At 33.9% G+C, this 23,838-nt stretch overlaps 1 protein-coding gene across 6 annotated transcripts in view; it reads left to right on the plus strand.

Annotated features, from left to right (window-relative positions):
• The window catches only part of DIAPH2 (diaphanous related formin 2), a 1,085,411-nt gene that overhangs the window by 321,404 nt on the left and 740,169 nt on the right, over positions 1 to 23,838 (plus strand). For all 6 annotated transcript variants that reach the window (XM_072744409.1, XM_072744404.1, XM_072744407.1 and 3 more), the window contains 4 exons: positions 8,129 to 8,203; positions 8,286 to 8,355; positions 12,414 to 12,550; positions 14,195 to 14,303. In XM_072744409.1, coding sequence (XP_072600510.1) covers positions 8,129 to 8,203; positions 8,286 to 8,355; positions 12,414 to 12,550; positions 14,195 to 14,303 — 391 coding nt within the window. The remainder of the gene's footprint in view (positions 1 to 8,128; positions 8,204 to 8,285; positions 8,356 to 12,413; positions 12,551 to 14,194; positions 14,304 to 23,838) is intronic.

Consider the following 23,838-nt stretch of genomic DNA (forward strand, 5'->3'; position numbering starts at 1 on the left):
GCTTTTGGTCTTTTTTCCCCCAAAGATTTCCCTTATGATTTTCTTGCAGGACTGGTTTAGTGGTCATGATTCTCTGTAGTATTTGTTTTTCTGGGAACCTCTCCTTGCATTCTGTGTGACAGCTTTGCTGAATAATGTATTCTTGGCTGCGTATTTTTTTACTTCATCCTGCCTAATATTTCATGACACTTTCTTCTGGCCTGCCACATTTCTGTGGACAGATCTGCTGCCCACCTGATCTGTCTTTCATTGTAGGTTAAGGCCTTTTTACCTTGGTGCTTTTCAGATTCTTTCCTTGTCTATTTCATAAATTTGACTTTAATATGTCTTGGTGATGGCTGAATTTTGTTGAATTAAAGGGAGTTCTCTGTATCTCTTGGATTTCAGTTCTCTTTCCTTCCCCAGATTAGGGAAGTTTTCAGCTATTGTTTGCTGAAATGAATGTTGTGTTCCTTTTTCCCTGCTTCTTCTGGAACTCCTATGATATGAATGTTAGTATACTTTAAGGAGTCACTGATTTCCCTATGTCTACATTTGTGATTCAGTACCTTTCTTTCCCTCTTTTTTTCAGCTTCGTTATTTTCCATAATTTTATCTTCTATGTTATTGATTCATTTTTGCATCATATATCCTCATTAGCATTGCATGCAGTAAGTTTTGCATCTTATAGCATTTTTTATTTCATCCTTTCTGGTTCTTATTTTTAAAGATTTTATTCATTCATTCATTCATTCATTCATTCATTCATGAGAAACACGGAGAGAAGCAGAGACATAGGCAGAGGAAGAAGCAGGCTCCCTGTTGGGAGCCTGATGTAGGACTTTATCCCAGGATTCAGGATCATGCCTGAGCTGAAGGCAGATTTTCAACTGCTGAGTTACCCAGGTATCCCCATCCTGACTAGTTTTTAGTTCTTGTATCTCTGCAATAAGGGATTGTCTAGTGTCTTCTATGCTTTTTCTCATACCCAGCTAGTAATGCTATGATTATTGTTTTAAAAGTCTGATTATTGTTCAGACATCTTAGTCTTATCTGTATTGAGAAAGTCCTTAGCTGTGACTTCTTCCTGTTCCTTCTTTTCCAGTGAATTCCCTAGTCTTGTCATTTTTTCTGAGTCATTGTTTTTTTATGTGGGATTGTTACAATATCCTGTTATATTTTTGCTCCTGAGAGTAATGGCTGTACTAAGAAGAGGTCCAGGGGAAAAAAGGGGGAACCTAGATCCTCTTTTGTTTTGGTCTGCTTATTAAAGATGAGCACTGTCTGTTATACTATATGTAGGCAAAATGAATTTAAATAACATTAAAAATTGTAAAAATTAAAGGCCAAAACAAGCCAGATTCATTAAAAAAAGTAAAAAAAAAACAAAGCTAGATTTTATTTCCCTTAGAGATGATGCTTTGCAGTATTTTTTGATAAATATACTTGATACATTAGAGAGGTTTGTGCTAGTATTGTTTTTTTAAAGATATTATTTATTTATTCCTGAGATACACACATAGAGAGACAAGCAGAGACACAGGCAGAGGGAGAAGCAGGCTCCATGCAGAAAGCCCAATGTGGGACTTGATCCTGGAAATCTGGAATAACTCATTGAGCCAAAGGCAGATGCTCAACCCCTGAGCTACCCAGGCGTCCCTCTGTGCTAGTCTTTTGGGGGTGGGGTTTGCTGTGCTGATTCTCTGGTGGACTTTCCCTGGTGGAGTTGTACCTACAGGGCACAACTGTTGTTGTATATGGCTCTGGCCTCATACCACATATGCCCACCCAGAAGTGGCACTGATTTCGTCAGTGTTAGTGTTGATGTGGAGTGGAGGAGGGTGCAGAATGGCATTGCTCTGCTCTGTCACCACCAGTGCTGGAATTTCATGCCCACAATTACTCAGGAAGCCCTCACAGAAGAGCTAACAATTATGCCTCTTTTGTTCCTGGTCTCCAACAGATCCCTGCCTTCATTTGCCTGTATCCAAGCTGCCTGCTTGCCTGTGGCAATACTCTTTTGTGTTTTATTCCAGGCATGTGGCTGGGTTTCAAAACTCTAAATGTTAGAGATCCATGTGGCAAGGAACCTCATTGATCATCTTGGGGAGGGTTTTATTGTGCTGTGTCCGATGTTGGTTTGTCCCAGAAATCACTCACACAACCATGTAGTGGTTTGGAGTCTTTAGTAAAGTACAGCAGAAAGTTTGCTGCACTCAGCTCAAGTCTCTGTTCCTATTCTCGGAACATATTTATTAAATATGTTTTTTCTCCTTTGATCATGATGATTAATATAAATGGGACCTTTAAAAACAAGAACCTCTGAAGTTGTGAAGGCTTAAGATAGACTTCTCTTTTAAAACTTTAATATATTCTGGGACACCGGGGTGGTTCAGCAGTTAAGCGTCTTCCTTTGACTCAGGGCATGATCCTGGAGTCCTGGGATCAAGTTCCACATTGGGTTCCCTGTATAGAGCCTGCTTCTCTCTCTGCCTATGTCTCTGCCTCTCTCTGTGTGTGTCTCTCATGAATAAATAAATAAAATATTTTAAAAAATAAAACCTTAATATATTTTGATATAATTCATTTTTAGGATTATGTATGATCTATAAATAGACTCACTCTCTCCACACTTCCTTTTCTCTTACCATTGTAATTTCCATGTCCATTCCAGTATGAATTAGCCAGCAGTAAATATAATGGAAAATAAATATATGCAATGTTGAATAGTAACAAGTCAAACATATGAGGTAACATGGGTATCAAATATTTATGTATTTATTTAAAATAAAAAAAATTATATAATCTCCACACCAAACATGGGGCTCAAACTAATGACCCTGAGATCAAGAGTTGCCAGCCAGGCACCGTATCAAATATTTAATTTATGAAATCTTTTTTTAAAAAAATACATCAATGGAAAAACCTACTGTCTGTTTAGATTCCTCTGCATATTTCATAGCAATTAAACTGCTTTTCAATAAATGATGAAATGTTATTTTTTATGTTATTGAAATGGAGTCTTTATTCTTAAAATTCGTATTGTAATTTGGACTCAAACATTCAGAAATAAATGAAGTTTTTGGTTTTTAACACATTCAAAAGTTTAATACAGGCTTCACAATCCTGTTTCACATACATTATTTCACTTAATAGTCACAAAGAATCAGTCTAGGTAGTATTTTCATCCCCATTTTGACGATGACAAACACGCTCAGAGAGTTCAAGTAGTTGATCAAAAATAACACAACTAGAATATGGTAGAGATGGGATTGAATCCTAGATCTTTTTTTTTTTTTGTCTAAAAGTTACGTATTTGAACATGCCACTGTGTGAGCTTATAGCATATTCCATTGATGGGTGATGGGATATTTTCCTGATCTTTGAGTAAGCTTGGGGAAGGATTTTTAACTTTTAACTTCTTGAGCATTGGACCAGATGTTGGACTCCTTGATGGATATAGCCAAGCCTTTTATACTTAAGTTTAAGTATAAACTTATTGTGTATAAGCCGTATTGTGGGTTTGTTCTCTTGCTCCCTAGATAATCTTCCTGGTGTCTTTTTCATTCTTCAGATATAATCCTGGCCTCTTGCTCACTTACAAATGAATAGTCCTGACTTATCTTTATACTCTTTTTGTTTGGTGATTTATTTGTTACACCTGGCATCCTCACCACTAATGGCCACAAGTATCATTTTAGTTGTGTAGCATGTCAGGATAACTCTTTGACTTGGGTAACTTAATAACAAAAAACCACCAATATGTTAAGATCTAAAATGTGAGATTGTAAAATATATAGTCCATCCAAAAAAATAAACAGTATAAGCTACATTCTGGCCTTATTCTTTTCAGTAAGCTGCCTTATCTAAATCTTGATTGGAAGTTTTTGTTGGAGTCTTAAGATATCTTCCCTTAACAGTATTTAGTATATTTCTTATAAAGCTTAAGACGTTAAGAGACAGTGAAAGCTTAGGCTGAAAATACTTACCATTTCTAAATGAGAAGTAAGTTGCTAAATAAAGCAGAGAATATATTTGTGTGTCTACACATAGATGTAATATAAGATACATAGAGATATAAGATATATATATAGAAAAAAAGATATAGATATAGATATAGATATAAGCTCAGTGCAGTTCTGGAACTAAACACTAATTCGTCAGTGTGATATTGGTGAAGCCATAAGCAGAGGTTGTTATAGAAAAATCATGTTCTGGTCCTATTAATAATTTCTAGTGGTATGGTTGAAATAAACATGAGTTTTGGAGTTAGACATGGGTACGAGCCCTAGAACTGATACTTATTGAGTGATGTTTGGCAGATTTCTTGACTACTTTGCTTCTCAGTTTCTTTATGTGAAAACAATTTTCAGAGTGGCTGAATTTAAAAATTATTTGACAGTGTGAAGGTGTTTGGGTGGCTCAGTTGGTTAAGAATCTGACTCTTGATTTTGGCTTAGGTCATGATCTCAGGGTCATGAGATCTAGCGCCACATTGGACTCTGTGCTGGGCATGGAGCCTACTTAATATTCTCTCTTTCCCTTTTTTTGCCCCTCCCCCCACTCATGTGCACACACACATTCTCTCTCTTTTTCTCTCTCTCTCTGTTAAAAAAAAATTGACAGTGTGAAATGTTGGGAAGGATTTGTATAAAATGGAGCTGTTAAAATGGAAGGAATTCCAAATAGGATAGCCACCTTGGAAAGCAGTTTCTTAGAAAGTGAAACATACTTACCATGAGACCCTGCAGTTCTACCCCTAGTTATTTTCCCGAGAAAAATGATATTATATACTTGCACAAATACATGTGAATATTTATAGTAGTTTTATTTCATAATCATCAAAGCCTAGAAAGAACTGAGATATTCATCAACTGATGAATGGTTAAAAAAAAAAAACAACTGTGATATATCCATACAATTAGAAGGAATAGACTACTGATGTATGCAACAAAATGGCTGAATATCATATTTATGCTAAGTGAAAGAGCTAGACACAAAACCTGCATACAGTATGATTCCATTTCTAAAGACATTGTAGAAAAAGCAGAGCTAGTGTCACACATTAGATAAATATTGCCCAGGTGCTGGGAGTATAGAATGGGGATTGACTGTAAAAAGAAATGAGGGAATATTTTGGAATGATGGAAACCTTGCATATCTTTTTTATATTGGAGGTTGCAGTAGTATACGTTTGTCAAAATGATGAATTTTACTATATGTAAATCTTATTTCAATAAAAAGGGAAGGAAAATACCTCATGTTTCAGAGTGGTTATGAGAATAATAAGAGATCATCCTCCTTCCCAGTTTTTTATTCTCTTTGGTTCTTTATTATTTTCTGCTGTTTCTATGTCTCTTATAGAGTCCATGATAAATTGCAATTTCTTATTTCAGGGATGAGATACTACAGGAAATTTATATCTTTATCTGTCTTTATTTCCAATGTCTGGAGATTTTTTAAAATTTATTATTGATTATATATATATATATTATATATAATTATTTTTTATTTACTCATGAGACACACACACACAGAGAGAGAGAGAGAGAGAGAGAGAGAGGCAGAGGCAGAGAGAGAAGCAGGCCCCACACAGGGACCCTGATGTGGGACTCGATCCTGGGTCTCCAGGATCAGGCCCTGAGCTGAAGGCGGCATTAAATCACTGAGCCACCTGGGCTGCCCGGAGCAGATTTTCAATCGACTAGTCAACTGTGAACTTATACCTCTAGATATTCCAATTAGTACAAATTACTCAGAGTTGGAATTTGTACTCTGTAAAATATACCAAATATGCTTGCTTTGGTTGAATTCCTCCTCTCTGTCCTGTGGCAGTGGGAGTTCACAGTATGATTGAAAGGGTGTATAAAGGAATCTTGAATTTTTAGCCTGAGTCCTGCCTGAGAACGACAGTGTTCTATGTAAGTGGTTCTCAAACATGATTAGAATCACCTAGAGGTCTTGTTAAAACACAAATTGTTGGGCCCCATCTCCAGAGTTACTGATTCAGTAGGTCTGGGGTGGGGCCCAAGCATTTGTACTTCTGACAAGTTCCCATCTGATGTTGATGTTGCTGATGCTGCTGGTTTAGGGCACAGACCTCAACAATCACCGATTTATGCTTGCCTCAGGTGTTGTAGTATCAGAATTCTTACCTATATGGTAGCCAACATTTTGTTTTTAAACTGCTTCATTATTTTATGGCCACTTTTGTGGCCTCCTTTGCCCACTGGCCTAAAATATTCTGTTAAGACTTTTCACTACCTAATTTTTAATAAATAAGGTCTGCCTTCTCATGCTTAGGTTTCATGATTTTATCCTTATTTTTTTCAGACCAATAGTAATTTTCACTCAGTGAAACCAAAGTATCATAATTTGAAGAAGTCTGGGGTATGTGGTTGGCTAATTTTAAGTGAACAAATAGAAGTCATGTTCTTGTATCACTTTCCTAGACCCAGAAAGAAATAACTCTAATAATTTTAATACCACTGGGTGTAAAAGGAAGACAATTAAAGTTTAGGATCTTAGAAAACAATTTATAAGTATTAAATTTAAGGAAATCATATTTTATCTTCCTAAATGCCAAAGAAGATACCAAGAGCTGTTGATACCAATTTGTTCAGAATTCTCATTATTTTAAGGTTATTGTAAAGGAATATTGTCCTGTACTGATTGATATCTGCTGACATACTTAGAGCTGATGTCCTTTTTTTCTTTCACCACCACGCCACTGATTATGGAGAGTCTTTAGAGAAAATAGCCCATTGTACTGGTTGATTACATGCCTCAATTGAATAGTAGCTTGCTGCCAATTATTGCAATGCCATGTTGATTTTTTTTCTCATTTCTACTATGGAAATTAAAGCAGAATTTGTTTAAAATAAGGTTCCAAATATACTGTGTATGGGGTTGATTCTGAATATTTATGTTATTTTTTAAATAATTGTAAAGATAGGTTTGAGGCTAGATCAGAATATTTGGTTGAGGGACTTGAAATGTGTTAAGTAGTCTAAAGGAAATTTTTGGACATATGACTAGTTAAGTGCAATATTATCCAGCCTTTTGTAACATGAATAAAAGAAAAGAATGAAACTGTAGAGACCCTAGTTGGGAGACTCCTGTCACATTAAAGAAAAGGTCACTAGGGGTAAACTAGAATGTCAGCAGAATAAATGAAAAAGAGGGGAGGGGAAATGTGTGAGAGTCATTTTAGAAGTAGAATATTTATGGCTGGATGACGAAGTCAAACCAAGCTCTACATGATCAGTCTTCCAGCCTTTTAGCACACATGGGACTTAATTTCCAGCCATTCTTCCAAGCCTGCTTATTCAGCTGCAGCCACAAGGGCTCCTTACAGTTCTTGGAATATTTCAAGCCATACTAGCTGCCACTTCAGTATTTGATTTGTCTCTAATCCTTCTACTACGAAAGCCCTCATTTCTTGGAAGGCTCTGCTCAAATGCCACCTTAACAATCTTCCCTGACTACACATTAAAAAATCACATCCTGGCATTCATTATTCCATTTTACCAAAGTTGAATTTTCTTCATAGCACCAAAGCACCGACATTTTATTATATACTTATTTGTTTATCATATGTCTCCCTCTTTTTAGATAGTAAAGTACATGAAAGTAAAGACTTAGTTTTGTTGCCTATTATATTTCTATCACCTAGAACATGGCTGATACTTAGTAGGTACTCAATAAATATTTGTTGAATGAATGAACAGAATGTGAAAGTGGTGGGGATTAAAAATAATGCCAGTATTTCAAGTCTGAAGTATTCCAAAAATAGTGGTATTATTAACAGGGTATGGAAGAGTGGAAGAGGAGTTGATTTAGAATAACAGAGACACAGGGGAAGATAAATTTAGCTTATATATATCAGCTTAAGTATTTGATGCTGGTGAAACAACCAAAGAAGTACTACAGAATGGGCAATCTAAAATGTGAGGAGAAATCTGGCATTGAGGTAAAAATGATCTTTGAGTCATATTCATAGAATCAATACTTAAAGCAATGGAAGAGTAAAAAATGACAAACGATAAAAATACAGGAATATCAGATTTGAAAATCAAAATTTCATTTTGTGTATTGAATGTTTTAAATATACAGACTTATTTATATATATTTTTTGTTTATTTCATAGCTGGGTTAACAACTTTGGACATGAAGGTCTTGGACTCTTATTGGATGTGCTGGAAAAGCTTCTGGACAAGAAACAGTAAGAACAAACAGTAAAAAAAAAATCACCAAAGGGGAAATTTTTAAGCACAACATAACATGTTTATTTCCTCTTTATTCAGGCAAGAAAATATAGACAAGAAGAATCAGTATAAACTTATTCAGTGCCTCAAAGCATTTATGAATAATAAGGTAAGTAGTATTTATTTCTGCCTGTCATAAATGTGAGAGCTTGTCCAATAGTGTATGAAAGTATGAAACAGACAGCATTGTAAGTGCTTATTTGGTTTTCAAAGGTTCTTTATGATACAAATCATCATCAGCTTCATTGAAATATTTTTAAAAATATACTTTGCTTCACAATATATTTATTTGCAGGTTTTTACAATTATGGAAATGCATAAATATATTTCCAAATTAGATAATATTTTTCCTTTTATGGTTAAATGTTGTATGTTGAATACCATTTTTTACAGTATTCTTATTCCATTGAACAGGAAAATTCAAAGCTATTGTTTGACTTGTTTGCTAACAACATTATAAGGTGAAGATTTCTATTTTATGTTCAATTAATGTCAATGAGTTAATAAACATGACATTTCTGGAAAACAGAAGAGTTTTTAAAATATATATATACCAGCTGCAATGTGAGGGACTTTATGAATTCTAGACAAGGGTTTTTTTCTAAAAATAATCTTTGCTTAGGGTGCTTGGGTAGCTCAGTTGGTTATGTGTCTGACTCTTGATTTAGGCTCAGGTCATGATCTCAGGTTCCTGAGATGGAGCCCTGCATTGTGCCTCCTGCTCAGCATGGAGTCTGTTCCTTTCCCTCCCTGCTGCCCCTCCCCCCTCCATACATGTACACAGGCATGCTTGCTCTCTCTTAAATGAATAAATAAAATCTTTAAAAACAATAAAAATAATCTGTGCTTAGCTTATGAAATTATGGTTATTTTTTATATAGACTATTTTGTTACTGTATTAGATATGATTTCCTCTATATTCCTTTAGGTAAAATAAAATTGACTAATTCACTAATTGTATAATTCTCTTTAGTGTTTTAATAATCTCAAATATTTGATAGAAATAATTATAACAATTGGGACGTCTGGGTGGTTCGGCGGTTAAAGCACCTGCCTTCATCTCAGGGAGTGATCCTGGAGTCCCAGGATCAAGTCCCACATCAGGCTCCCTGCATGGAGCCTGCTTCTCCCATGCCTGTGTCTCTGCCTCTCTCGATCTCTCCTTGTGTCTCTCATAAATAAATAAATAAATAAATAAATAAATAAATAACCAAAAACTAGCCAAATGTAGTTGTTAATGTAATATGAATATATAGTTAATAATAATGCAATTAGATTCTGTTTAAAATGTAAACAGTCTCTTAAACATGGGATTATATATGATTATATATATGTATATATTATGCACATGTGTATCAACATAGAAATTTTGTCATATGGAGTGGATGCTTGCTAGTTGATGTAAAACTTTCGTATTGAGTATACTAATTGTTCTGTTCTTGGAAGTCTCTGCCAGAAAGATTTCCATCACCACTACTACAGAATTTCTCAATTTCTGTGCCCCTAGTCTTTTGCAACAGAATTATGCAGAATCTTATCTTTTAACAAGAAAGCACTTAATGAACATTGTATCTCCCAAAATGAATCTTTCTTCAGTTGAGGGAAACAAAGAAATAACCTAACAGTGCAGTATTAGAAATTGGGAGATACAGTACATGCTTTACCACTAAGTGGAGTAGCCTTTGGAAAATCACTTGATGTTTCTGGCTTTCCATCCCCTCATGTGTAAAATTAGACAAAGGACCCTTTGTTTTAACTTGCATTGTCAATTCTCACAGCTTACCAGGATAATAAATATCTATAATCAAGATAGTCACTAGAGAAAGTCATAGTAGTGAGATTTGAGATTTCCTGTAGAGTTTTTCCCTCAAGACTTAAGTTGATATGTCAATACATAATTACTTATGACTTATTTGACAGTTTTGAAGAACATGATGATTTGACTTAGATTGTTCTAAACGAAGGTTAACCTTTAGTTGTATATAAGTACTCAGAATATGAATAAACTGTGAATATTTTAAATTATAGGCATGTGAAACAATAGGCATGAAGTATACATTCAAAATTTAAAAAGTATAGTGATATATCCACTTTATGTTGTAATAAACTGTCATAATCAAAGCATGAGTCTTTTATCTGAAATGACTTAAAGTTCACATTTGTTGGCCCCAAGGAGTTTAGATTGCCTTCTTCAAAAACTCTTTTCCTTAATACAAAATGAATAATATAATCATAATAGTTCAAAAGCAACACATTGCCTCTTAACTTTCATTGCTGTAATATTGCTCTTATGTTTAGATTGATGTTTTTTCATTATTTATTTCATTTTTATTTTCAGTAGGTCCCTGTGTATTAGAAACTACTTTTAAATTATAAATGAAAATTTAAATAATTTTACTCTCAGTCTATTTAATTTTTATTTTATTTTTTATTTTATTTTTTAAAAAGATGTTCTTTATTTATTCATGAGAGTCACAGAGACAGAGAGAGAGAGAGAGCGAGAGAGAGAGTCAGAGACAGGCAGAGGGAGAAGCAGGCTCCACGCAGGGAGCCCGATGTGGGACTCGATCCCGGGACTCCTGGATCACGCCTTGGGCTGAAGACAGGTGCTAAACCACTGAGCCACCCAGGGATCCCGCATCTATTTGATTTTTAAAACTCTTATTTTAAGTTTGGTAATTGCATGGTAAGCCTCTCTTAGTTTTACACAAGCATTTTTCACTTCTTTTCCTTACTATTTAGTATCTATTGGCTGCCTTCATACATACTTATCTATTCTTTTTTCTTTCCTTCTTTTTAATCTTGTTTCTTCATTTCTTTCTACCTTGTCTCTATATATATTATTTATTATGACCTCTGGTAAAGTTACATTTAAGAGCTTTAGTTGTGTTTCCCTTCTCCCCCTATGGAAGTTAAATTAAGCACCATGAAAATATTCATATATTTGGTAATTAACTAAACATTAATCTTGAAATGACAATTTTGATATGATGAGATGTTGTTGTATTTTTACTGTTAAACTGTTAAAAGAAGCAAGCATTTCATAAGAAATTTGAAAAATACTTTGTGGGACAAAGGTCAAAGAAAATACCTTCTAAATGTAGTGAAAAAAATCAAGTTTTAGCCTTTTTAAACATTTACTTACCTATTCATTCTTATAATGCACACTTGTGTGGTTGTATTCAAGCCTAGAAAACAAATGAAAATGGTGTCTCCTTTGCCAAGTTGACTGTGACACTTACTAAAACCCAGGCACCATTTCCTTGGGTTCATAGCTTTTGTAATGCAGCACAGCTTCCTCTAAGAGGAAGGTTAACAGATGGTATGGGAGAACTAATATAGAGGTTTATTGCTTCTTTAACTGGCATATAGTATACAAAAAAGCTTTACAACATTTTACCCTTCTTATTCAGTTTAATTTTCCATACAAACATATTAGAGAATTTAATTATGAATTCCAGGCATCTCCAGGGAGACCCAATGACATAGGTAGAATTACTTCAGAAAATCATATGAGTATGTACTTTACATGTTTTTCTTTGTTGAAGAAATACTGATTGTTCACATATTTCTCCCAAATCTTTATGGAGTTTTTAGGCAGGCTAATAGAGATCATATCTGATCATGGGGAAAAAACTCCAAGATATAGTTATTTGAAATAAAAAGTAGAAACAACTCCAAGCACTGAGGGGGGCACTTGACGGGATGAGCACTGGGTGTTATTCTGTATGTTGGTAATTTGAACAGCAATAAAAAATAAATTTATTATTAAAAAAAAGAAACAACTCCAAGATATAGGTATTTAAAATAATTTTTAAAAAGTAACTGCATTTGAAAAACATTCATGTAATTTGGTAGAACCTCATTGTAGAGGTGTTGGTTTTTAGAAGACCAATGTAAGTTGCTTTTTAAATTAAAGATGTGGGGATCCCTGGGTGGCGCAGCGGTTTGGTGCCTGCCTTTGGCCCAGGGCGTGGTCCTGGAGACCCGGGATTGAATCCCATGTCGGGCTCCGGGTGCATGGAGCCTGCTTCTCCCTCTGCCTGTGTCTCTACCTCTCTCTCTCTCTCTCTCTCTTTCTGTGCGACTATCAAAAAAAAAAAAAAAAGAATTTAAAGATGTGTTACAAAGACATTTTGAATGAAGGTTCTTTTTCTTTTTCTTTAGTTTGGATTGCAAAGGATTCTAGGCGATGAAAGGAGTCTTTTGCTATTGGCAAGAGCAATTGATCCCAAACAACCCAACATGATGACTGAAATAGTAAAAATACTTTCTGCTATTTGCATTGTTGGAGAAGAGAACATGTAAGCATTGCCATATTATTATATTAACAGCATGGAAAATGGCACTTAAGAAATTAACAAGTCCATATTTTCTGCTTTTCATTTGATAACTTGCATGAAAATTTTATTACATTTTAGAGAATAATTTATTGGCATTTTATCTTATCTATTTACAGTTAAGTATTTAAAAAATTTTTTGAAACAAATAGATTTAAACAGATAGAATCCTAATGGGAAATTCTTCAAAGCTGGATTCAAAATGAATGAATAGAATTTTATCTAGTTGATGGTAAAGAAATTATTAGAAAAATGGGCTAAATGCACACACATACACATATATCTCTCACATATGCACTTCACAAAATTTTACTTATTTAACTCACTGAATTGACTGGATGCCTTTTTGTGTGCTGTTATTTTATTTAAAGCAGTTATTTTACTTTATTTACCTATGAGAAGTGAAAAAATGAAGTAATTACGCATACAGTGAAGTAAACTAATCTGTTAAAAAGAAAGAACAAAAAGACTCTGCATTTATTCAGAATGCATGTATCCATTAATTTTAACAAATTGTTGAATGTACAGTAGTTCATACCTTCTTATGGAAATAATATTGACTGAGCAGCAAAATTTCACATATGATGTCATTAATATGCCCAGTTAGTAGGAACCATTGTGATAACAAATGAAATATCTGCTAAGTACATGAATTAAAATATTTCTTCTGAAATTTTGTGTGATAGTAATTTCAATTTGAATTAGAACAGGGCCATGCAAAGATTTAATATGCTAATATGTTGAGTTTTCCATACCTCACAGAATAAAATGAGATCTTGCTTAATGATGCTTAGTGTCCTTACAGACCAAAAGCCAAACACTACACAAAAATATTATCAGAGAGCATTAATTCTTATCTCTGTGAGAAAAAGGAATAAAATAACATGTGAAAAAGTAAGATTTCCCTCGGTTTTATAGAAAATCAGTTGATACATGAGTAAAAAATATTTTTCTTGTCAACTGGAATTTCAATACTTAATTCATATAATATAATCTATTCTGATGTATTTGTTATAATTGTAGCTTTAGTTTGATAAGCACATATACTACATAGAGTTTAATTTGATTTCAGACACTTTATAGCAATAATTTCCAATATTTTTGTTCATTTTAAATAGTTTTCTTATGTAGGTAATTATAGATGCTTCTCTAATTACCTAGACTTTCAGTTTTTCTTGTTCCGTTTTTTTTTAAATTCTTTCAAATGTATTTGCTCTTTCTAGCACTTTAAGATTAGTCTGTTTACATGTGAATAACATTTTAATAATTGTCATATTATGCTTAATGATTATTAATATTTATGTTAACACATGAAATACCAAACCTGGAATTTTAAATTTCAATATTTAGTAACTAAGTATCTTTAAAAAAATTTTTTTCCTTAATGACTCATAAATATATTTATTTTCATTTTGATGACTTAAATTTATTTAAAGCTACCAATATTTGACTTGTGGAAATATCTGGCTAGGAACTCAACTCTTAAATTGTAGTGGTCTTTATAAACTTCAAATGCCAGAAAGGAAATAAAACTGAAAAAAAGAGATAACCTGTATTCATAATGTGTGTGTAAGATGGATTTTTCATTTCTAATATTTCCCCCTATAGTCTAGATAAACTTTTAGGAGCTATAACTATAGCAGCAGAAAGAAATAATAAGGAACGATTTTCACCAATTGTGGAAGGATTAGAAAATCATGAGGCTTTGCAATTACAGGTGAGTTGGTTTTGTCTTAAGTTTCTTCTGGAGTTATATTTGAAGTACTCAATTTGTATGATGCCAACTCCTTTTTAGCTATCATTTAAATAGAATGGAACAAAAAAGTGCAATTCTTCCTGTTGCTTAGTCATTTCTTTTTTTTTTTTGTTTTTTTTTTTGTTTTGTTTTGTTTTTTTTTAATTTTTTTTTGCTTAGTCATTTCTACAAGCTAGAAGTGTTTTGTCTGTGAGAATAACAATTTGTTTAAAATTAGGAAAAGTTCTGCTGGTTACTATAAATATGGTGAATATGGTTGTGATTAATATTTGAAATAAATTTAGTAAATAACAAAATAAACCATGGAAATTAAAGCTTTAGCAATAATCAGAGCAACAGGGTAAGCAGTTCAGCCAATATTATTATCCTAACAAATGTTGATGAAGTCTTTGGGCTTATTGTAGAAATTAAGGAAAACTACTTCTTGCCATTCACACAGTGTTCAGAACCCTGACTCACCAGAGGAGGGGTGGGGACTGAATTGCAATTCTTTGGTTAGAGTCTATCCAATAGCCCTGTTTATAGCCTGCCTAAATGTCTTATTTAGAAAAAGACAAAGCTCACTATCTTTTCTTGGATGGTTTCAGGAAATGATCCATTTTATGCAAAATGGTGGTTTTATTAAGGCACAGGGGCAGGGCAGAAAGAGCTGCTGCACCAGGTTTGTGAGGGGTGACTGATTATATACTTGGAAGTTAGGGTAGGTAAGGAAATGGGAGTTTTCAAAATAATTTCATAATTTAAAGAGGACCTACAAGATACTGGAGACCTTGCCATTGTCAAGCTAAGGTTGTTTTTCCCTCTAGCAAGGCATTAACATTAAGAAAGTTGGGAGCTTCCTTGGGGAGCATTAAACTCAGCTGGCCTCAAGTACTTGTCAGTGGGTTGCAGGTTTTGAGGACATTTAATTTTACCTACATTTCCTTCTGGAAATTAGTTACTGATAAGAATGTTTTTTTATTTTAAATCACTAAGACATTTGTAAACTGAGGGAGACTCTTGTCTTGCAGGACTGTGATCTCTATTATCCCACTTGGGAGTTGGGATGGGGTTTGTGGGGTATCAGCTTGTGCTTTGTCCTTAGTTTGCCTCCTGCTCCTTCATCAAAGAGAAGATGGTTCCACATTTAATTTTATCAAATTATTTAGTAGTGAGTGTTTAAATGTTCAGATTTCTCTTCTGATGTAAAACAATTTATTTTCTCCTTTTTTTAAAATATTTATTTATTTATTTATTTATGATAGACATAGAGAGAGAGAGAGAGGCAGAGACACAGGAGGAGAGAGAAGCAGGCTCCATGCCAGGAGCCCAACATGGGACTCGATCCCGGGACTCCAGGATCGCGCCCTGGGCCAAAGGCAGGCGCTAAACCACTGAGCCACCCAGGGATCCCTCTCCTTTTTTTTTGTATTATAAAGTATTAGTATTTTCTTTCCCAAAGTTTGAAACTACAGCAGATAGATGAATTGGCTTGTCCAAAGAAAATACTATAGTGTTACAAAACTATAATCTCTCTTTAAATATTTAAGGATCTTTATTAATTGTTACTTCTCCAACTATGATGATGATTTTTGATAAACTTTTATGGTGTGTCTTTTATATCCAGTGTATTATATTTTTAATATTTGGGACATTTCCTTCTAATGTTGATATAGTAAAGATGTTAGTGTTCAAAGCCGATAGCCAAGGGCAGCCCCATGGCTCAGCGGTTTAGCACCGCCTGCAGCCCAGGGCATGATCCTGGAGTCCCAAGTCAGGTTCTCTGCATGGTGCCTGCTTCTCCCTCTGTCTGTGTCTCTGCTCTCTCTCTCTCTCTCTCTCTCTCTCTCTCTGCATCTCTATGAATAAATAAATAAAATCTTAAAAAAAAAAAACAAAGCCAATAGCCAAGAATGAATTCTTGAGATGTCTTTGGCGCAAAAAGAAGTGGTTTTATTAAAGCAAGGGAACAGGACTCGTGGGCAGAAAGAGCTGCATTGGGGTCATGAGGGCGTGGCCAATTATATATACTTTCAAGTTGGGAGGGAATTTGGAATAGCTTAAGGCTCTGAGGAATTTTGGAAGCAAGGTTTCCAGGACCTTGAAGGGGCTAGCAATTGTTGGGAAAAGGTCATTTATTACTGTCTAATAAAACCTCAGTCATGAGACCCTTCAGATGTATATTGGTAGGCCATATGTGTGGGAGATGATTGCCAACATGGATCTTGGGGGTTTAGAGATAAAGGAAATTTCTAAAGGAATTTTTATATGTTAAAGCAGATCTAACAGGATCCTGGGAATCAGGCTGAGATTCCCTTTAGCCTTTGGCAAAGTATTAACATGGACACAGCTGAGTCCCTAAAAGAATGTCACTTGGCCTGTTTGAAGGACTTGTCAATGGACTGTAGGTAGTAAGGAAATTTAATAATTTTTTTTCTGCATTTGTTTCCCACATCAGTAAGTGTTTTAGATATATTCAGAGTTTTCATTACTTGCTCAGATGACTCACTCAAAATCACACAGCTATTGAAGGATATAGCTGTAATTTGAAGCCAGGTCTTTCCGATGCAACAGTTGTATACTGCATTTTTTGACCTTCAAAATGACATCCCTCCATAGAGTAGTTTACCCCAACCAATGAGATAGAAATGACAATTGCTAGCCTTCAAGAAATTGTGCTAAATAGAATAATAAAGTGGCAAAATTGGCAGGTAGCAAATAGAATTATAAGCATCTTGCTAGATATTTAAGAAATTGTTGAATATTGATTATAGATGCAAACATATGCAGATCATTATTTGAAATTTCCTATTAATGAGCTAAAAAGTTAGTAATTTGTTATGTAGAGAGACTATTACTCTTAGAGAATTATGAAGTGGATTTATTTGGACTATTTTATGTGATTGAAAAAACATCATCTAAAAGTTCAAAAACATATTCAGAATACAGAATGAAAAATGAAAGTTTAAATCTGTTGTTTAAAAAATATAGTTAGTGCTGTATTTTAACAGAATTACTTTTTCTATTTTTGTAGTATCCTGAGACTTCTCAAAATGTTATTATAGCCTCAGGAAGTGATTCTGTTAAAATACAGCACTAATTATGTTTTTAAATAACAACTATATGCACTTTTTTTTTAATTTTATTTATTTATTTATTTATGATAGTCACAGAGAGAGAGAGAGAGAGAGAGAGGCAGAGACACAGGCAGAGGGAGAAGCAGGCTCCATGCACCGGGAGCCCGATGTGGGATTCGATCCCGGGTCTCCAGGATGGCGCCCTGGGCCAAAGGCAGGCGCCAAACCGCTGCGCCACCCAGGGATCCCTATATGCACTTTTTTAAAATTTTAGAACAGATTATTAACTTTTCATAGAGGTTTTCTAGCTCCTCTTTAAAGTGGAATTTTGTACCTGTGATGGGATTTTCATCATATTCAATAGTTCAGGAAGCAGATAGACAATAAATCATATATCTTCATATGGTCTCTCTTTATTGACTTCCCTTCAGTTTAGTAGCATTCTCATTTCTCACCCATACTACAACACCTTTTGATCTTACTTATTCTTCAAACGTGCGTCTCATCTTTTTATAGTCCTTGTCTCAAAGAATCATCTATACTTGTTTTCTGTGTTTCCTAAGTTACCTTTTACAACTCAACATTTTCACAGTTTTTAAAAAGGTCATCAGTGATCCTCTGATTTCAAAATCCAATGGCCTTTTTCTAGTCCTCATCATTTGGCACTATTACTCACCTCCCTCCTTGAAAATTTTACTGCCTTTGGCCTTATGAACTCCATTCTCTCCTCGCTCTCTGACTACTTCTGTTTTTTCTCTTTTTCATGTGTTTCTCCTCTTCTTGGATACTTTGTTTTCTCTATCCTTGGCCCTCCTCTATTACCATTTCTGTTTAGACATACATATGTACATTTACATGTATACTTATACATATTTTATCTTCCTCATGAATATTCTCAGTTGCTTCTCTAGCTTTAACATCCAGCTATATTTTATTGATTCCCCATAATTTTAAGTCCATTTCATCTCTCTATTCAAATCTACATGTCTAAATGCTTAGCTAGATGTCTCAGAGGCATTACAAAAATAAGAAGTTAAAGATAGCATTTATAAGTCATGTACCAGTGTTCTAATTCTTTACATATGTTGCTTCATTTTAAACCTCAACTACTCAATGAGAAAGATTGTAGTATCCCTGTTTTATAGATGAATACATAGACTTGTAGAGGTTAGATAACTTTCCAAGGGGAGGCAAAAGTCTAAATTAGGCACTAGGGTATCTGGCTCCAGAGTACATGCTCTTAACCAGTACATGGTACCTCCTCTTACTATATATAACTAAGTAAATAGCCCTACACACCTCAGTAACTCCTGAAGCCATCCATCTCTTTATGTCATAGCTCATTAACTTACATATTTAATCATACCTTTGAGTCAGCAAGAAAACAATTATATCGAGGATATTTGGTTTAAGAATGTGGGAATTAACTAAAGAGTTCTGTGTAAAAACAAGTGTTGATGCTTACGTAGTCAAACCCTCAGATATACGGACGGATTCTTTGTAGCTTGATTTTCTCCATAGTGGTTCTCAAGTATTGGGATTTTACTCTAAGAATACTTGTAAATTATCTATTACTGTGCTCATACCATCACATATGAGGAGGTAGCCTTGGATAAATCATTTATCATGTCATTACAGGTATATTTATAAAACAGGGAGCTGCAGCTTATGAATAAAGACAAAACTTGTGGAAAAGTAAATGAGTGTGTTAAATACTGAGAGTTGAATGAATATCTGATTATCGCTAGAGAAACTTGTTCTGTTTATTGACATTTTCATATTGTGACCATTTTAAAAGTAAAATTAGTATAATTGGAGGTTGTATAGGTATATATTTATATAATGTATTCATTTGTCAAGTACTTAAAAAGTAACTTCTGACTTAAAGAATGATGCCTTTCATTTTATATCTATTTAAAGTTGAACAATTGTCAAATCTATCTTTTTTTTTTTTTTTTTTGTAGTGGAGGTACACTAATGACCTCAGTAATATGAAAAACAACACTCTTTTTAAGTTGTCATGTTGGCTTCTCCAGCACCATTTGAAACTCTTGATCATAACTAACAAAGCTCCCTCCTTCAACTTCCATGATACTAAACTCTCCTTGTTTTTCTTTTACCTATATTTTACATTTTAAATCTTCTTTCTCTTTTGTTGGCCCCTAAATATACTGCTTTCTAAGAACTTGATCCTTAGTTCTTTGGTTCTTTGCTTTGATCATTCTGTACATTGCCCTTGGACAGCTACATCCATCCTTAGGACTTCCATGTAGTTCTTCTATGTGATGAATTTCTCTGAACTCTTCTTTTTCCAAATCCTTCTAACTCAGACCCCATATATTCTGTTCTTTCATTACTGAATTTTAATTCAATATCATCCTTAATGCTGCTTATCTTCCTTTTCTTCATCCTTTTTCCTACTCCAATCCCCTCTCCAATCTTAACCTGCCTCTCTCTAATATTTCAAATCCTTTTTAACTTTAGCATTATCCACCAAGTTGCATAAACCAGAAATGTAATAGTCATCTTTGAATCTACTCTTTCTCCATTCACCATTCCTTCAATTACCAAATCCTGCCAATTCTACTTCCTTAGTATTCTTTCCTTCATTAGTGTGGTATCCCTTCCTTTTCACCCCTGCTGCCACTTCTTTGTTTCAGTGCATTGTCATATCTCATTATTTTACCATTTTCCTGGATTCTTAAGTATCTTCTACCCATTATTCTAGCCCCCTTTAAATCATCTTCCACAGAGTTATACTTCTGAAATGCAATTTTTGTCATACCACTTCTTAAAATCCAAGAAAGTCTTCCCATAGACTCTAGGATTGAAGTGTAGATGTAGTCTACACAAAATGCTTCATCATCTGATTGTGGTTTTCTCTGTAGCCTCATATTTCACCACTCTTCTCCTTATACTTTTTGGTCTAGTCATACTGTGCTCAGTTTCCTGAATATTTTATGTTGTTTTATCCTTCTACCTCCATACCTCTTTACATGGCTTCATCCTGCCTAGAATCCTTCTCCATTTCTTTTTTTTTTTTTTTAAAGATTATTTATTTATTTATTCATAGAGACACAGACAGAGAAAGAGGCAGAGACACAGGCAGAGGGAGAAGCAGGCACCATGCAGAGAGCCTGACGTGGGACTAGATCCAGGGTCTCCAGGATCACACCCTGGGCTGCAGGCGGCGCTAAACTGCTGCGCCACCGGGGCTACCCTCCTTCTCCATTTCTTGACTTAATTAGCTTACAATGTAAGTTTGTATCGTTCTTCGTTGGTACTTATTTGACTTAAACCATCTTTTTTCCTAACTCCTTCTGGACTAAGATAAAGAAAAACCTTGTTAATGTCAACAAAGCACTTAATAAGTTCTAGTGTGTGACAATATCAATAAAATTTTAAAAGCACACTTTATCACAGTTAATGGCAATATGGATAATCTGTCTGAGAATGCCCCGGAGTTGGCAATTATTGTACTCCATAGCTCTTTGAATTGTGATGAAACCGATAGATAGATGCTTGTATAGTTTTCAGAGCTGATAAGTTAAAACAAATTCTAGCATTTTCCCAATAATTTTGTGAATATAGTACATGTTAAAATAGTACCCCTTTGGCAGCCTGTGTGGCTCAGCGGTTTAGTGCCGCCTTCAGCCCAGGGCCTGATCCTGGCGACCTGGGATTGAATCCCATGTCAGGTTCCCTGCATGGAACCTGCTTCTCCCTCTGCCTGTGTCTTTGCCTCTTTCTCTCTCTCATGAATAAATAAATAAAATCTTTTTTAAAAAAAATAGTAGCCCTCTCTACCACTTAGGTAAGAAGCTGAATACAAATCTTTTTGTATATCTCATGGCAATAAAATTTGAGATATTTAATTCCATTCACCCATTATATTTTAATCATTTTATTGAGGGCAAGTAGAAGTTACACAGAAAACCCTAAACAAATACAGAGCCTTGCCTTTAGAAAGCTTATAGTCTCTGCATCACATCCCATACCCCAGGATGAGGACAATAGCTTCCTGTGACTAAAGTATGTAGATTATTATTGTAGAAAGATAACATACTCTTCTACTAATGGAATGATCATAATGTGATAGAAAAACTTATAGTAATTCAATTTAGTATATATTTATAAATGGTACAAATTATTGGATATTTTAATCACATGCACAAAATTGGTGTTTATATCAATTTATGCATTTATTTGGCAGCATACACATTTATCATGTAGAGAAAGAGATCATTGAAATGCAAATAAACAAACTGATTGTTTTTAGTTGTTAGAAATCAAAATTTTGTTCCTACCTACCATATTTATTAATAATTGAGAAAAATCACAGACTTATTTTGAATTTTAAATTTTAATTCTCATGGAAGCTATGTTTAAAACAGATATGGCAGACCATTTTGAAACTTAAAGCTATAATAAACAAACTAAGCAAAGGAAAGAATCTGGATAATGGACTTTGTGATTTTCAATTCAAGGGCACTTGTTTTCTTTCCAGTACATTGTAGTATTGTAGAAAGAATCTAAAATTAAAAGTCATGAGACATGAATTCTAATCTAATCCTTATGACTTATCATTAGCTACATGATCTTGGACAAATCATCTAATCTTTCTAGTTTTTCAGTTTCTTTACCTTTAAAGGACCATATTGAACCATAATATTTTGTATTTTGAAGGTGTTCTCTCTGCTTTAATATCACATGATTCTTTGTTTTCCATCTCTGGGTTAGATTTTTTTTTATTTTTGAAAGCTGATTGATTTTGCTTTGTAACCAGTCATGATCTTAAAGATTTATCTACTTGGAAGTTGAATATACTAATTTTCAAGCTTTCATAATTTGGGAATGAGTTTTGTATTTCTTTAGAGCTTAGGTTTTAGATATTAAGCAAGAGGCCTTTTTCTTTAAAGTCTCCTGTGTAGTGCCTTCCAATCAAACTTTATGCAGTATCCTATATTAGTACTGTCCAATATGGTAGCCAGTAGACACATGTGGCTGTTGAACATTTGAACTATTGCCTAGTGAGAGTGAGCAACTGAATTTTTAACGTTATATAATTGTAATTAAGCTAAACCTAAATTGTGACTAGAGACTCTGTATAGAACAGCATACCTCGTGGGTGTGTATATGTGTGTGTGTGTGTATGCATGCATGCAAATGTATGCTGAGTAGGGATTAGGTGATGGAGTGAAAGGAAGTAAAGGAGAGTGAAAGACCATTATTCTGGATGAATGGGATGCTGCCCATACTTCATTGTTCATAAAGTAGAATGTAACACATTCCAGGAACTGTTTTCTACTTTTGCTCTCTCTCTCTCTCTCTCTTTTTTTTTTTTTTTTGCATTTCATTATGCATTTTGATAACCATTTTACTTTTTTAAAGAGGTATAAATGACATATACAATAACCGTTTTATATACTAGACAATATATTGTTAAAATTATTGTATGTTTTTCTAATTAACTTACAGTTTCATACCAGATATTTCCAGTGTATTAAACATGATGCAATAGTTAAATTTTATTTTCTTACCTATCCTTAAAATCTTTTGTTTTGTGAATCTATGAATGGAGTTAATGAAGCATCTGGAATGTACTGGAAATTATCCTATATTTGGAGTAAAATGATATGATTGAGAATCTTGGGTTTTCTCCTTGCTATGTGACCTTGTGTAAGTTATGTGCTTTGAGCCTCAGCTTCTATATTTATGAAATAATGGTAATGGTAACACTTACCCTGTATAGTTTTTATGAGGATGAGATTAGATGGTAAATTATGTAAGGCCTTTAATAGTGTTTGGATAATAATAATGATTATGAAAATATTTTGGGATTCAGTATTTATGAATTCAGAATGTACATAATGGGTATTTAATGTTTAAAATTAAATAAATATATTCTGGCATTGAAACTAATGATATTTTTTAAAATTTAGTTTTGTCCTGGTAAATAGTGACAATTATTTTGGTTTTTTTTTTATTTTTTTTTTATTTTGGTTTTTGATTGATTTTGTATCTGTCCTCTAAAAAGGACAGTGATTATGTAGTAGTATAAAGGAATGGAGATAATTAAGATGATTTTTTGTTCTCTATATTCATATAATATAAATATTTTTATAAAAGAGTATCACTTTAGGAGAGGACGTTGGAAAATGACATGATGGTATGACTATTCTGCTTATGTTATTTGTAATTAGATATCTGTTAGAATTTGATAAACAATAAATAGTACATTGGTAAACCAGTGCCAGTACCTCTTTAAATTACTGGCTTCAACATGTCTGCTAATTATTTTATACTGTAGTCAATGGATGCAATTTTTTAGCATTCAGTTATATATTCATACATCATATGTAAAGTAAGTATTTAATAGCATTGCATTTATCATATTAAATGTAAAGTTATTTTGATGTTGATACATTCATTAATTTTAT

The sequence above is a fragment of the Vulpes vulpes genome, chromosome X (genome assembly GCF_048418805.1).
Source record: "Vulpes vulpes isolate BD-2025 chromosome X, VulVul3, whole genome shotgun sequence".
Taxonomy (NCBI): domain Eukaryota; kingdom Metazoa; phylum Chordata; class Mammalia; order Carnivora; family Canidae; genus Vulpes; species Vulpes vulpes.